Source organism: Numida meleagris, chromosome 6 (genome assembly GCF_002078875.1).
Source record: "Numida meleagris isolate 19003 breed g44 Domestic line chromosome 6, NumMel1.0, whole genome shotgun sequence".
Classification (NCBI taxonomy): Eukaryota; Metazoa; Chordata; class Aves; order Galliformes; family Numididae; genus Numida; species Numida meleagris.
The window spans coordinates 44453714-44469139 of record NC_034414.1 but is presented as its reverse complement, the minus strand read 5'-3'; the positions used below and the strand labels follow the sequence as shown (position 1 = coordinate 44469139).

General features: G+C 36.3%; 1 protein-coding gene across 3 annotated transcripts in view; it reads right to left on the bottom strand.

The window, feature by feature from the left end:
* SPATA7 (spermatogenesis associated 7) overlaps positions 1-15426 on the bottom strand; it is a 36594-nt gene that overhangs the window by 12054 nt on the left and 9114 nt on the right. For all 3 annotated transcript variants that reach the window (XM_021402747.1, XM_021402748.1, XM_021402749.1), the window contains exons 2-5: positions 13975-14055; positions 12742-12834; positions 11439-11486; positions 2310-2443 (exon numbers count right to left, since the gene is read on the bottom strand). In XM_021402747.1, the coding sequence (XP_021258422.1) occupies positions 2310-2443; positions 11439-11486; positions 12742-12834; positions 13975-14055 (356 nt within the window). The remainder of the gene's footprint in view (positions 1-2309; positions 2444-11438; positions 11487-12741; positions 12835-13974; positions 14056-15426) is intronic.

Below are 15426 nucleotides of genomic sequence, written 5' to 3'. Positions count from 1 at the left end.
CAGTTTCATACTCAGACCAGTGTATAATAAAATACATTTACTAAATCACAGAGGTTATAAGAAATTTATAACATACTATATGTTTTAGAGGAATAATTTTTAGTTCTCTTTTACCATGCACAAAGCATAGGTTCAATTGAAAACAGTTTCTCTGCTCTAGTACAACATTAAATACTAATAAATGCAGCTATGGAAAAAATGAAGAATGATGAAATAAAGGCACCAGACCTACCAGAAAGCATAAAAAGTGATTGGTAATGAAAATAAAAAGTCAGTTGTGTAAACCGAAACTGACTAGCACATATTTAGCCTAGAATCTATTCGGATATTGACCTGGACAGAGCTGTAGATTTTACTGCAAGTATGTTACTCTCAATATATATTTTATAAGAGCCACATTTTATTAGTCAAGAAATTATGCATTATGAAAGTCACATCTCTAACTTTTGTATGCTTATATTCAAATATAGTGTTGACAAAGCCAGGAGAGCTCTATTTGTCTCTTACACCACCAGCTACATTTCAAGGCGCTTCTACTTTTTGCCACTACCTCCAAGTACCTCCAAGATTCACTGTTTCAATGTTTTTCTGAATCTCATCCCAACTCAGGAATATCCTAATTTAACAACACGATTTTTGATGCGGTTCCACAAATTAACGATGCATAATAATCTTTTTCCTAGCGGCAAAAGATAATGTAATAATATGATTAACAGATGGCAAAAACTCTCTACATTATCACAAGCTATAATAGGCATTCTTAGAATTTGTTTTCTAAGTATCACCTATTTATATATTCTCATAGCTGGAGAAATACAATTAGAATGGCTAAGTTATCCTAACAATGCACTAGAAAACATCTAATTCTTAAAGGAGAAGAATCCTTCCTTGATATATAAAACAAGCATAAGAAACCAATGCAACTTTTGTCAAATTAAGTAAAGGTTAAATATAGCTTCATTTTTAGCAGAAAAATTCAACAGTCCAATTACTTCCTCTGCTTACCCTTCCACCAGAAGACTCTCTTACAGATTTTTACTTCTAAAAGACTCTTCAGAAGCAAAAAAAAATCCCCAAACACATTATATCAAAAACCCTATTTTTTTTTATGTGCTATGAAACACTAATTTGACAAGCCCACAAAAATCACTCATAAAATATATCTTTCTATTGATATTCTAATTGATATTTTCAAGTTCAGACTCAGATTTTTTCTTGATTTACACCCTGAGGTTAGCAAACATAAGAAAAACTGCAGATACTCTTGGCAAGATAAAAACTACACTTTCAGGACAACTTTTGATGGAAAGCATCTGTAATTAATTAGTAGAACTGGGAAATTATTGTAGGAAGACTTTGTTTTGAAAGTGATTAAAGCAAAGGGAGAGTGAAAATCTCATAATGATGTATTAAAGACCACACTTACAGTGTTTCGCTTAAAAATGAGAATTTATATAGCAATTAGAGATTTTAAGCCTCCTTTACTTGTTTTTGCTGTGAAATTACTTAAGGAATTAATCTGCCACCCAGTATACAGCAAATAGCGCACAAGGACAAAAATACTATCAACAGAAAATAACACTTGGATTTTAAATATGACATGTCTGTGATTTCATCCATAACTAAGAGCCATGTACTGAATTTCAAAGCATTATGTCTCACTACAATAAAGTCATACTCAGATTGCCCACTGCCAAAATCAAACAAAAAAGTCGTACAGAAAAACTACTGATGAGTTTCCTGTTCCACTTGGAAATGTACTCTACATTTGCTTACAGCAACAACATATGAAGCATTTGGCGTCAAAATCAACAAAGTTAAAATAGCATTCTTTTTTTAAGTTGCAAATTGGTCTTGTACAGTAATGAATAAGATTATATAGTTTATTAGGCTACTCACTTGTTATTTGGGAATACATGCCACGTATCTGAGTGAAATGCCTGTCAAAATAATTGAACATATATATATGGACAGAAAACCATTCATCGTCACTTGTCTGGATGGCTTAAATACTATTTTCACTTTCAGTGACAGAGAGAGGACATGGGGATTTGACCTGAGATGAAACACAGAGAATTCAAGGGTAACTACAATTTGGATTTACCACAGGCACACTTCATCCAAATACCTGCCACCTTTGTCAGAAGGCTGAGACAGGGTTGGGCACGTACCAGGAAGACTGTTGTCAATTTTCTGTTGTTAGAAATACGCTGGTCCTCCCTCTAGAACTGCTGCTGCATTGGTGATCAGCTGTTATTAGGGGAGGCAAGCCAGTTATGATATCTACTAAACAAAATTAAAACGTCTACCTTTCCAGAAGAGGTTGACAGCAGCCTTCCACTCTCTCTTGAGCTGGATCGTGAGGCACTTTTGCCCACATTCATTTCTTTTTCACAACTGGCTATCTTCTTGTTCAGTTTCTCTCTTCTCTGCTGGTCAGCAACTTAGGAAAGAGACAAAGTTGGTCAGATCCAATCTGAAATCTTACTCTCTTTTTGTCCTAAGTGATTTGAAAATGTCAGAGGGTTTCCCAGATGCTCAGCAAAGCGAGACCAGCTTTACTCAGCTATTATGAGAAATTACCTCTATTTTTAGAAGAAAATTAATATTAGAGTATGTTAGTAGCTGAAGCTGTATCTTAGCTTCCCTTGCGTATTCTCAGATCTCACAAGTAACACAAGATTGTGCACTAATTCCAAGATCAGTAATGCTATCAGAACATCCTGCTTAAAGACTCACAAGTTTGCTCTTAAAGTTTTATCGATAAATCTCCTCTAACTGTACTCTCATCCAGTATTTCAGCAACAAACAACATGTTTACTGGTTAGCAAATTTGCAATATACAAAATCCATGCTCAACCTATGTAAAAATAATATCCCAAGTACAGAAATCCCCTGCAAAACAGTACGTTCACATCAAGAGTACAAAGAGTGAAGGCTAACTCTGTGAAAGGGACACTGCCAGATCAGGAGGAGAAAATGTTATTGAGGTATGTCTTCTATGTTCAAGTTTGCTGTCACCTACATGTGTTATCTTGGATAGTACAAAGTTGTTTTTTTTAATACTATGAGCACCTAGGTGCCAAAGATGATGAAGTTCACAAAATTTAAAAATCCAGCTAAGACTGATCAAAAACATGAATAATTTCATTCTCAAACTTGAATGAAGACTTTATATAAATAAGCATACTTTGGAAGTCTGTATACACAATGAAACCTGCTTAACTCTTGACTACAATTCTCACTCATTTGATACAGACTCAGATATGTCACAGAATCACACAATTGTAGGGGTTGGAAGGGACTTCAAGAGATCATCAAGTCCAACTCCCCTTCTAAAGCAGGTTCCCTACAGTAGGTCACACAGGTAGGTGTCCAGACGAGCCTTGACTTTCTCCAGAGAAGACAACGCCACAACCTCTCTGGGCAGCCTGTTCCAGTGCTCCATCACCCTTACTGTTCTTCCGCATGTTTGTATGGCACTTCCTATGTTTAAGTTTTCAGCCATTACTCCTTGCCTTATTGCTACACACCACCGAGAAGAGCCTGGTCTCATCCATTTGCCTCCCACCTCCCTTTACATAGTTACAAACATTTATCAGATCCCCCCTCAGCCTTCTTTTCCCCAGGCTGAACAGACCCGGGTTACTCAGCCTTTCCTCATCTGGGAGATGATCCAGGCCCTTAATCATCTTTGTGGGCCTCCCCTGGACTCCTTCTAGGAGATCCCTGTCTTTTTTGAACATATGAATGGTTTGTTTTAGAAAGACACACAGAAAGGCCTTGGCATATTTCTTCTTCACTTTCCAAATGTATTTATATCATACTCTGGTAGACCCTAACCTTCATGCAGACTATAATAACTACTTAGTGCATGGAAATGCACTCTGTGGATTGATGTGGTACATTCTTCTAGACAGCTGAGAACTACAGCAATCTGGGGACGTTTCATCATCTTTTAAAATGCATGCATCTATGTACATTAATCTGAGAGACTGAGTCTCTAGGACTTGGTTAAGCATTTATATTAATGTCATTAAACATTTTAGTCCCCTTTTAAGCTACAAGTGATTCTTTTCAAATATAAAACCCCTGCACTCACTCCTGAGGGAAATCCCTTTCTCTTTCAGTTCTTACAACTGATATGTAAAATCCAAAGTAATTTATTTTACAGCTGCTGATTTGTTCAGTATATTCTATTAGCGTACTCAGAATATAACGTTGCTTTTATTACTGGAAAGCCATGAGCTGAAGTTAAGATATGCTAAATTATACAAATTTGAATTAAAAATATCACTTACAACCAAATGAACCATAAATAACCAAAACTCACTATCTGTCTTCCTACACTAATTGTTATTATGCAGCTATTCTAAATTATTATTATTTCTAATTCTGTTTGTCTTAAAAGCTACAGAAGGGCACTCAAAAATTAGAGACATGTCAAAAGTTTAATATGTTTAGATAATTATGCTGGTCTACCAGAGCGTGTCTGTATATGCACACAAATGAAAGCTGTATAAACTGAAGTCTTGCCTGCTTCTCAAATAAAATGGTGCACGAGTGCTGAATAAGTATCTTAGGAGACAATGAAATGAATGAGTGATAGAGCTCTACACAGCAAGAATGCAAATCAGAATTACAGGTGTCTCATTTTGAAAGTACGAGTAGATGGCTGAATGAGAAATTTCTTTACACTCAAATGCTTAGGTGGAAAGTGGGTTTGTCTAAGAAAACACATGCTTAAACCTCTTACTGTGTGTTCAGCCTGCATACTGTGGCTTACCAGGAGTTTCTCAGAAAAGCATGAAGCAGGGTGAATATTAACAAAAAACTGAGATATTTTGTTGTCCCTTTTCCACTCTTTACAGAATAAGGTTTGAGATTTAACACACATGGGCAGTCATGGTCTTTACAACTGGAGTTCAAAGCTATAAAAGCCTACTTCTACAGATCTCCTCCAGGACTCTGTGCTGTGACTTCTCTCAGCCAAAATATGGCTTGTGCCCAAGTCAAGAGTAAAGAAAGAAAGAACAGTAAGCATGCCAGGATGCTAAGGCTATCTTTGGTTGTCAGAATGACCCACTGGGACTACTGTCACCTAGATGGGAAATGTAAAGCCCTTGCCTCACACCAATGAGCTTATCTCAGCTAATCCATCAAGTGTGTTCCAAAAGCTATAAAGTCATTCATGCATACTACAAGCCAGAGCAGACACATGCAAAACAGAATGGCAGAAAATCCTAGCAGAGTATCCACTATCTTGTTGCCAAATTAGGGAGATCTCAGGCTAGATCGGCTGTAAAAGATAGGAATTGTAAAACCAGCAAATTCAGAGATAAAGAAATCCCTCTTGAATAGAGTTAATGTAGGCATAAACAGACATCTAGATGTAAGTTAGGACAGCCCTGAGGCATTCAGCAACAAGGGTACAGACCCAAAAAATGCATGCTGCCAACCTACCCTTACTTTACACATCGTTTCTCCAAGCAGGGACTGGAGAACTCAGACTTTCTGTTTGACTTCATCTGAACAGAAAATGGTATCTTACAAAATGCCTGAGCATTTGAGGCACTAATTACCAATAACATTACAACTGACAGAAGCTGAAGATACTCCAGACTGCCATACACAATGACTTGTCCTGCATCTGTGCATATATTACACACAGAAAGAATGAGAGCAGCATTCAGGAACAAATACACAGTTTTGAAAGGGAAACGTATCTGTCAAAAACTGGAAAGGTTCCACACTGTTCTAGATAGCTTCTGCTTCAAATCAATTACAGACATAGCTTCTTCAGTTTTCAGTTAAGTTAATAATCTAAATTTCACAGGAAGTCTTTAGAATACTGTCATAGACTAGCAGAAAGTAAATATCAACTGAACTTGTTAATAGGAACCTAGTTTCACTGCAAATAACTTTGTACATTGGCATCAGAAATGTATCATATTTGAAAATAAAGAAAGCTCAAGACAATAACTATCTCATGACAAATGAAAGAAAAGAAAAACAAGTTTTTCATCTCTTTAAAAAGGGCACACTAAATAATTAGGAATTAAAAATACAGTCTATAGACCCAAGTTACATGAGTTTCTTGTTAAGCCTTATAGAAGACTTTGAGATTAATGCATCTCATTAACTGCTGTGCTTAAAACTATGACAAAGATTTACAGCATAATAAAAAGACAGTGTATTAGATGATAAACAAAGTACTAATTTCTGTATATCGGATAAATTCAGTCCGCAAAATTAAATAAATTCCATAACTTATTTTACCCACTCCATGAATCTATTATCTCAATTCTCCTAGCAGTGAGAATAGGCTTAAGAAAAACTATAAATTTTAGAGGTTAAACTGTAGCATTCTCTATAAAGAGCTAACTATAAAACTCGGATCAGATTCTCACTTAGAAAGTGAGATGAGATGGTTGTATTTCTCTTCTACAATACTCCCTCTGCAGACTTGATTCTTTCTTCCTCAAACCTAGGCTGCAGCAGCATTTCTAGATGCATGCTTAGAATTATAAAATGAATGACATAAATGTGAAAGGAAAAAAAAATCATACCTAACACACTCCTAAGCAGCTTAAAAGCTCTGTGCTTAAAAGGATACTACGATTTGGAATGCAAATGGTTGTCCTTTGCTCTGAATTTCTGATCTCTACATTTATCATATGCCACATTACAGTACACTTTGCAGATTTAACCTTCGAGTCATTTCATATTGATGTAAATAAGCCAAGGCAAACAACGAAATATTATGTTAGCTTTAAATTAACTGTAGCTCATAGAAAAAGGTGTCTCAAAAGAATTGTCCAGCACTGAGAATTACTCTAATGTCTTTTTATCAACTGTTTTTACAGAAACTCAATTCTGCTTATTATTCTCCCTTATAAATTCTCCCAGAGAAACAGTGCAAACATCAACCTCATTTTTGCTGAGCTTCCAGTGACCGTAATTAAAATATTCAGTATATCATCAGGCAGTATTACTGCTAGAAGCAAGTTCTTCCTTCCAAAAGCATTTTTACCATTACCTTCCTAACAGCACAAATCTCCAGCACATCATGATTTATGCAGCTGGGGTGAGTTCTCATCACATTCAAATTGAATTTTGCCATCGGTAGGAGGTTCTGATTTTTCATAAGTACAATTTTAAATTTCATAACACAAATTTTAATTTTCACAACTCTACGATTCTGCAGTCCTTCTACATATCCATTATCAGTAACATTGTTTTACCAAATAAATGAATCACAATGAGGAAAGATGATAAAGGATTTGTTAAGGGCTTGATACCTATAGCCTTGCTTATATCAAATAGAACGTTACTCAGAAAAATAATACTTGTATCAGGTGATCTACTTAAGAAACATGATACTGCTTGGCAAAGCTACTAATGGCAGAATCCAGCCATTGTTAAAGCTTCAAAGTAAAGCCTAACAGTGAGACTTGAATACATCAGAAGAATTTCAGAGAGACTAGAAGCACAGTGTTATCCCAAATCCATCCACCTCTGATCCATATAGGGTCTTCATACAGCATCTTACACTCCTGCTGGTGGGATGAAGAGTTGAGCAGCCTGTGCACATTGAAACTGTGAAACTGCTGCACCCAATCTTAAGGTACTTCTGAGCCTGCTCAGGTAAACCTCAAATCATGTATTCTAGAGAGGGGACCAACTGGCTTCTAGGTGGGCTTAGTGGATTTTGTCTCAGAATATCACTAGTGCAGTCCGCAAGAACCACTGAGACATACTATACCTAGCTAATTCTTTGCATAAGCAAAACCTGGTCTAGGGAGCCTGCTTTGGGAGGGGCGTTGGACTCTATGATCTCTAGAGGTCCCTTCCAGCCCCTACAGTTCTGTGATTCTGTGAAAAACAATTTTATTTTCTCTCTGGTCTTCTATAGTTATTTTGTGTTCCTGATTAAAAGCAGAAAAAGGTGTAACAACAATCCCTTCGCAGCCCTCTGACACCCTAACAAAATATGTATGTGATCATACAAAAAAATTAAATATAGAATTATAGAAGAATATACATTTCTTGGTATTTTTACATGAATCCAAACCCCAAACCTCCCAAAAGTAAAAAAACAACAAACAAACAAAAACACCCTAAAACAACATTATTGATCAGACTGCACTGTTTTCTTGCTCCCCACAAATATTCAAGCTCCATCAGTGTTAAAACAGATTTTGAGTGGGAACTTCTCAGAATACTTTTCCTCCTTTTTCTTTCTTTCTTTTTCTTTTTTTTTTTTTTTTCCAGTATCAAAGAGACCTGCATTCCCAAGCACACTAATCACTGGGTTCAGGCTGGGCTATCAACTTACCCGTGGAAAAACCTCTAAACATATGGGTTGAAAAGTTAGGACTGTTAGGAACCAGGCATGTGTAGCAGCAGCTGTCTTACTTGGCATAGCTTACATCAAGTTTTCTGGCACAAATTCCACAACCACAGACTTCTAATGGCCACTGGTATCAATCAACATGCTTGGACTAATTCTGAACATAGAAGTTTCACATTTCAATAAGTTTCACATTTTAAAACTATTTTAAGTCAGTAAGGCTGACCTAATAGAGAGGAACATGTTCACTGCGAGCTCAGTTGCATGGCAGCTTGCCTACTTTGCTGCCAGCTAAGATACCAGGAAAAGAACAGTGGAAACTAAAGCCACTTTAAGGACAGAACACATTTAGTTGTCCAGTGAGCACGCCAGCTATGGTATCATGTTTAATTCTTAAACACTAATGACTGATTCATGGCAACAACCCCAAAGGGAAATACTCACCTGCTATTTTAGCTAAACATGATGCACATTTTTAGGGGCTTTTTTTTTTTTTTAAACACTATCTTCAGGAATTCTGCTTTGCAACTATATGCTATTAATAAATCTGAACATTTCAAACTGAAAATTTATCCCCCCCTCCTCAAATCTGTTTTTCGAAAGAGAAAAGTGGTAATATGCTTCACTTGAGGCAACGATAGGCACAAAACTACATGAAGAATAAAGCTGTAAACTCCTTGATCCAAGTGACACTGTATCAGTATGGCTGATAGTCAGTCACACTGATGTTGCATCTGAGGCAAGAAAAAATAAATTGGTTTAAAAATATTCTCCAAATCCTGTTGTCCACTTCATTCATGAGCAGCTTTTCAATAGTTTTACTACCTGCGCTACCAGCTGTTATCTCCACACAGTCTGTTTTATAAAAGACAAGGGGATAAAAATTATTTTTGGTGGATTACCAGAGAATCAACAAATGATACCTAGCATTGAGCTTAATATCTGAAGAAGTAATGCTGGGCTGCATTATTACTGTAGCACTGAAATCTATAGTTCTTCATAAACAATGCTTGTAACAGTAGGGAAAAAAAAGCAGAAGCACTCTAATTTTAGTATGAAATTAATTAAAATAATTTTCAATTTTGTTCTAAACACCAGGAGTTTCTAAGAACAGTGCAGATACTGGCCAAGAGAGGTCTGAGTACCTTAACCACCTTGAAGGCTATGAGACCATTAACCAAGAAACTGAAAGTAGCTATGCCCCCATGGGCTATACCTTTGCTAAGTCTGCAGAAACTTCAGCCTATGTAGTAATTTCTTATCTGCTTATAAAAAGTGATCTCAGTCTAATGACAAAACATACTAAGAAAGCAGGTAAGAAAAAAGTCTAGAGCTGTCTTGTTGTAACCATGTTCTAATAAAGTAAAAAACGTCAGCAGCTTTTTCCAGAGCAGTTTGAAAATAGGTGAAAGAGCAAGTTAATGAGATTTAATGCACCTACTGAACAGATGGATAAGAACAAAAGCAGCAACAAAGGTGAAATGTTTCCATCACACCCTGTATAAGAGATTAATATTCTGTCTGTCATTAGGACAGAGTTACATAGTCAGACACGAGTCTAAGTAAGATGAACTGAAAGAGAAACATATTGCAGAAAAGCCTACTACCTAAAATGGAAATTTCTTCCCTACAGAGCACACCTGCTACTGTTGTGACAATTATCTGTTAAGGTTAAAGCTGTGTAGCTATTTTCCAAAATGAACTCATTGTGGGAAACTCACGCTGGTGTGAAACACACAAGCTCTCAGCTCAGGAGTATTTTATCTGTAAAGACAACAGACTAAAATGATCAGGCATTTGCTGATGTTTAAGAAGACGCAATACCTGAAAAGGTATGGAAGAATAATAGTTAATTAGGGAATCTAGGAAAGATTCTAGCAACTGCCAAAAGAAAAACTTCAGGAGGATTTTACTAGACAAACAGGTGTAAATTTTCTTCTCACACCAGCCTTGTTTTTTCTTGCCTGTTTCAAAGCAAATTTTGTATAGCAGGAGTTTGGGAAGGAAGGTTTTCTTTCAGATGATTCTGTGGAACAGATGATCTGAAATTCCTACCTCAATCTGTGAACTATTGATAGCCCTGTAATACTGCTCCAAATTGTGCAGCACCTTTTGAAAGCAGCTTGCTGCCTTATTCACTCTCAACCCCTTAAGCAGAAGTAATGGAAAAAAAATCTAACAAAATGCAAATGTCTATCTGCCAAAATGATGAGCGATTTCCTACATAAGCTCTGGTTACTCTAATCATTTAGCAAGGCGTTATCACTCTGGCTTGTCTGGATTTGAGACTAACAAAGTATGCTATATAGAAAAGATTTATCTTTCTATCCCAAATAAGTGCTTTAAGTTTTTCCAGTATCTCAGTAGTGGTAACTGAATATTGAATTGGAGAAAAAGAACTTTCTCTAACTGGATTAGAAAAAAGATATCAGATAACAGAAATATACCTTTGCTATTTTAACCAACAGCTGCTATTTGCCCCCTTTAGATAATTAATTTAGTATTCCTTAAGTCAGTGACTTAAAAGTATTGCTCTTCAGCTAAAACCGTAAAGGAAGGCTACAGTACTGAAACATTTCATCAGCATTAAGAAAGGAGACAACTCTCAGGTATAGTAACTGCATCCAGGATGCGGGGCTGTGCATTTGTGACTGACTCGGCTTTCTGTGAAAAGGAACAGCAATTTTTAGTCCCAGTTCCCATATGCCCACATTCCTAAAATTCCTCTTAACCTTGTACTCGTAAGCCCTCTTCACGAAAGTTCAAGCTTACATCATATCACAAGCAATTAGAGAGAAACTGCTGATTTTCTCCTCTTCTGCTCCACTGATGCGCAGATAAGGATCCTAAGTAAAATTAGTTATGATCCTAAGTCCAATTAATTAATCACTGGTAGACTACGCCCATCTCACTATTATTATATTCACTGCAGATTCTTATAAATAGAACAGGATAAGAAAAGCTGAAGAAACAAGTAGATAGACATATGCATCACTAAGGGTCATTCTTCTACTTGTCTGGCATTTGCTTTGTTAGGGTAGTTTTATAGAAGCTTTTGCAGAATTACTGTATCACAGATACTTACGTTTAATGCTGGTCAACCTACTTCTGGGCACTGAACAGTCTACAACCGCTGAAAACAGGAAAAAAAATAGATGCGATTCAGTATTAGTATTTGTCATGGCTAGAAAAAAAAAGTAATAATAAAACAGATATGCTAATTTAATTAAAGCATTTTCTTCACTATTTTAAAATACATTAAGAAATGGAAAAATGATAGGAAAATTAGCATAGCACATCCAAAACCCTGTTTCTGAAAATAACTTGAAAGAAGGCACGTAATGTTTTGGGAGGTATTCAAAAACCTTTTATCGCATAACTCATACTATTGCAAAATTCTATGCATTTAATTGAAACACTCAGTACATTCTGCCAAGCCCTAGCATTAGTATCTCTCGGACTTAAATCCCCATTCCAAGTTTATGGATTGAAAAATAAAAACAGGCTGTGAACTGCAAACAATATTAACAGCTAGCTACCTACATCTCGTAGTTCTGTGCATGATATTAACTTGAACAGTAATTCAAACACCTTAAAAATAATTACTTAAAAACAATAATTTCAGCTATAATAGATTGTTTTCAGTTGTAGCATTGACAATGGGATACTGACAGCTCATGTGGGAATAACTACACATTTCTAAATCTGAAAAAACTTTGGTCAGTAACTCAACATTATTAAAAAACATACAAATATGTACAAGTTCAACAGGCTCTTAAGTTCCAGATTTCCCATTTGCCTTTTAACAAATGGGAAGTACTTCTACAGTTAAGATCTGTACAGATATTCATATGCATTTTTAGTGCTCAACAGTACAGATTAGTAACACAATTTTCTCACTTGCAAATCCAACAAAATATGCAGAGTCCTTAAAACTCGCTAATGCCTCTGACTTTTCATGAACTAAAGATACAGATCACTTTTTGGAAAAAAAAAAAAAAGTCAGTGGTCTTAGTTTAACTGAAAATGTTCTGTAATCATTCCTAAAATAAATTTGGAATGTTTGCTGTTGAGGTTATCTCCGTATGTTTATCTCAATTATCCTATTTCATTACAGCACTGAATGAAGAGACAGCACAAAGTACACTTAAATAAAGGTTTAACTCTGGTAGCACTCAAGGGAAAAGGTTTTCATACAAAACTTTCAAACCCAATAATACAGCTTTTACGTAGTAATACTTGTGTATGTCCTTGCTGAAATCACTCTGAGCATGAAACAGGAAAAAAATTAGGCTTCTGACATCCCAATTCATTCCTTCTTGATATGAGCCTATTCTGAAAAACGAGCTAAATCTGGAAGCAGAAATTATTATATAAGCAATTTTTACCTTTGGCTGAAAGAATTCTGTTATAATGAAATATCATGTGATCTCTGATCAGGTACTGGTTAGTCAGACTTCGGGAGGAGTCAATGCAGAAAGCTATTAAGATTAAAATTAACATTATAAAGGCAGGTAAAAGAATATTCAAATTTTGAAGTTATTAACTGCAATTCAAATCTAAAAGCAAGTATTTCCAGTAATAGCTGGACAGATCACCAGTAGAAAATAAAAGCCAAAAGAACATTAAAATGGTTTTGCTCTTAACTTTTATCCTGTATCAAGTATTGAGATGAAATTTTGTTTTCCTAGGAGCCAGTTCCAACACCATGCTTCTGAAAGATTTTCACTTAAGCTTTCACAGAATTATAGAATGGCTTAGGTTGGAAGGGACCTTAAAGACCATCTAGTTCCAACTCCCCTGCCATGGGCAGAGTTGCCAGCCACTAAATCAGGCATTAGATCAGGTTGCCCAGGGATCCATTAAGCCTGGTCTTGACACCTCTAGAGAAGAAGCATCCACAACTTCTCTGAGCAGCAGGTCGTTTTTTCCTGCTCCCACTGCAGCACCAGTTTACATCTAGCTTTATTTCTGGAACACTTAGTGTTTGCAGAAGGCAGAAGCTACAAACTTAAAATTACTGTGTGCTTCCCTGCTCAATGGAACCCATTTCATTTAACCTACTAGTATTACATGAAACTATCTTATCTCCTTTGTTTTGTTTTTTTCCTCTCCCCAGTGAGCCATTAGCTCAATAAATAGTTATTGACATAGCGGAAGTTGGAAAATGTCAGTGTGGAAATTTCCTGTTTAACCGTTCTGTGGTCTTTCAAAAAAAGAGTCTAAGGTGGCACGGAAACATATCCTATCTCACTGAAACAACTGCATGAAAGGAACAGATTTAACTTGAACAGTTCCTCCAAGTAGTAATTCTACATATTCCACCTAATTCAGAAGTGACATCTCTCTCTATATATTCAGATGTCTTGCTAATTATTTCTAGCAAGCATAACAGTCCGGGCAAAATATTTTCAGTAATGTATAGTAAATGTAAGTACTATCAAACTTCACCAATAGAGCTCAATGCAAAGGTTTGTGGAATCACAGAATATCCTGAATTGGAAGGGATCCACATGGATCATCAAGTCCAACTCCTGGCTCCAGCATTTTAATAACGAATTCAATTAATTCACATAGAGAAACCTTGACAACCTTCTAATGAAAGCAAGTGTGTTACTTACCGTTACTTTTAGTACTTAGCTGTCCTTTAAACGGACTTGCTGGACCACATCTGGGAATGACCACAGCTGGATATTCATTCACTTGAACAAAATGGCAAACAGTTAGAAAGGAGAAAATACATATTCTGACAGACAAGCAAAGTAAATAAAAATATATTTTCCCAAAGAATTATTCAGTTATTGTAGTGTACTTTTTTCCCCACATGAAAAGTCTTAATTACACTGCAATACAACATTGTAATTAAATAACTTAAGCAAGATGCCAAAATATGATTGTAAAACTTCTGCTGGTTCAGGGGCTTAAACAGCAGAAGAGATCGTTAGATCACTTCATCCTGAACTTTTAGATTGGTCACTAGACTGCAAAGAGCTGCAGCCAAAGTTTTGTAGCTGTTTATTGATTGAATTTTATCATTACATCAAAATGTGAAAAATATTCTGTATGTAGATAACGATTGTGCTTAGTATAATACTCAAGAGTTTAATAGATTTAAAGAAACTAATTACATTTGTGTGACAAATCATCCTACTAATGAGAACACACTCTTAAAAAAAATCTATTACTTTTAATGCAAGAAGAATTTGGTTTGCCATTCCATCTTCTGGAGTTTGATAGACCGGAAACCCTCTAAACAAGTGTAGATAGTGACAAAACTTAAGCATCCAATTGTTCTGAAATATGAAAATGTGAACTAAAAGCTCTGCATCTTCTTCTTGTGAAAAAAAAAAAAAAAGCAGTATCAGGCTCACAACCACTGCCTGTAAGGTGACCTATGATTTAAAGACACACACCCAATTTAATTAAGAATTTGTAGCATTTTTAGAACAAATTTTAACAGGAGGTAGGTACACTGTTGTTTCAAATACTAGTGCATACAAAGCATTCTTTTATGGTGCCCAAGACCCTGCTCAGAATACAAAGCAAAGCAAACAAGGTTTCTTTAAGAGAGTAAATACAGAGCTCTACGGCAGCAGCTGCGCACTCACTGCCCACCTTCAGCCTTCCTCTGCAAAGCAGCGAAGCCCCAGTACCCCTTCTCAGGCGAAACAGCAGCCTGAGCCTACCCAAGAGGAGTAGCAATCTCTCTGCCCTGGCCTTCAGCTGGATCAGCAAAGGCAGGTATCGTTACAAAGTGACTGTGCAGTGCAAGAAGTAATGCTGACAGACACAAGTTAGGCTTAAGCCAGGTTTTTAAGAGCCCCTTAATTTCACTTTTCGTGGCTTTTTACCCCATTTTTGCCTCTGCCCAGCACCTTGCTTTCCATCCTCTCCATCCTCATTTTCCATTGTTATGCAACAGTTACAAGGAGTATATAACAGTGCTGTTACAGCTATGAATGTCACTACTGTGTTCCACAGTTCATCTTTAAGAGCATGCTGCATGAGATGCTGTCCAACTATTAGTTGGCAGAGATCATATCAAAATAAATTGTTCCCTTAATAATGTTTTA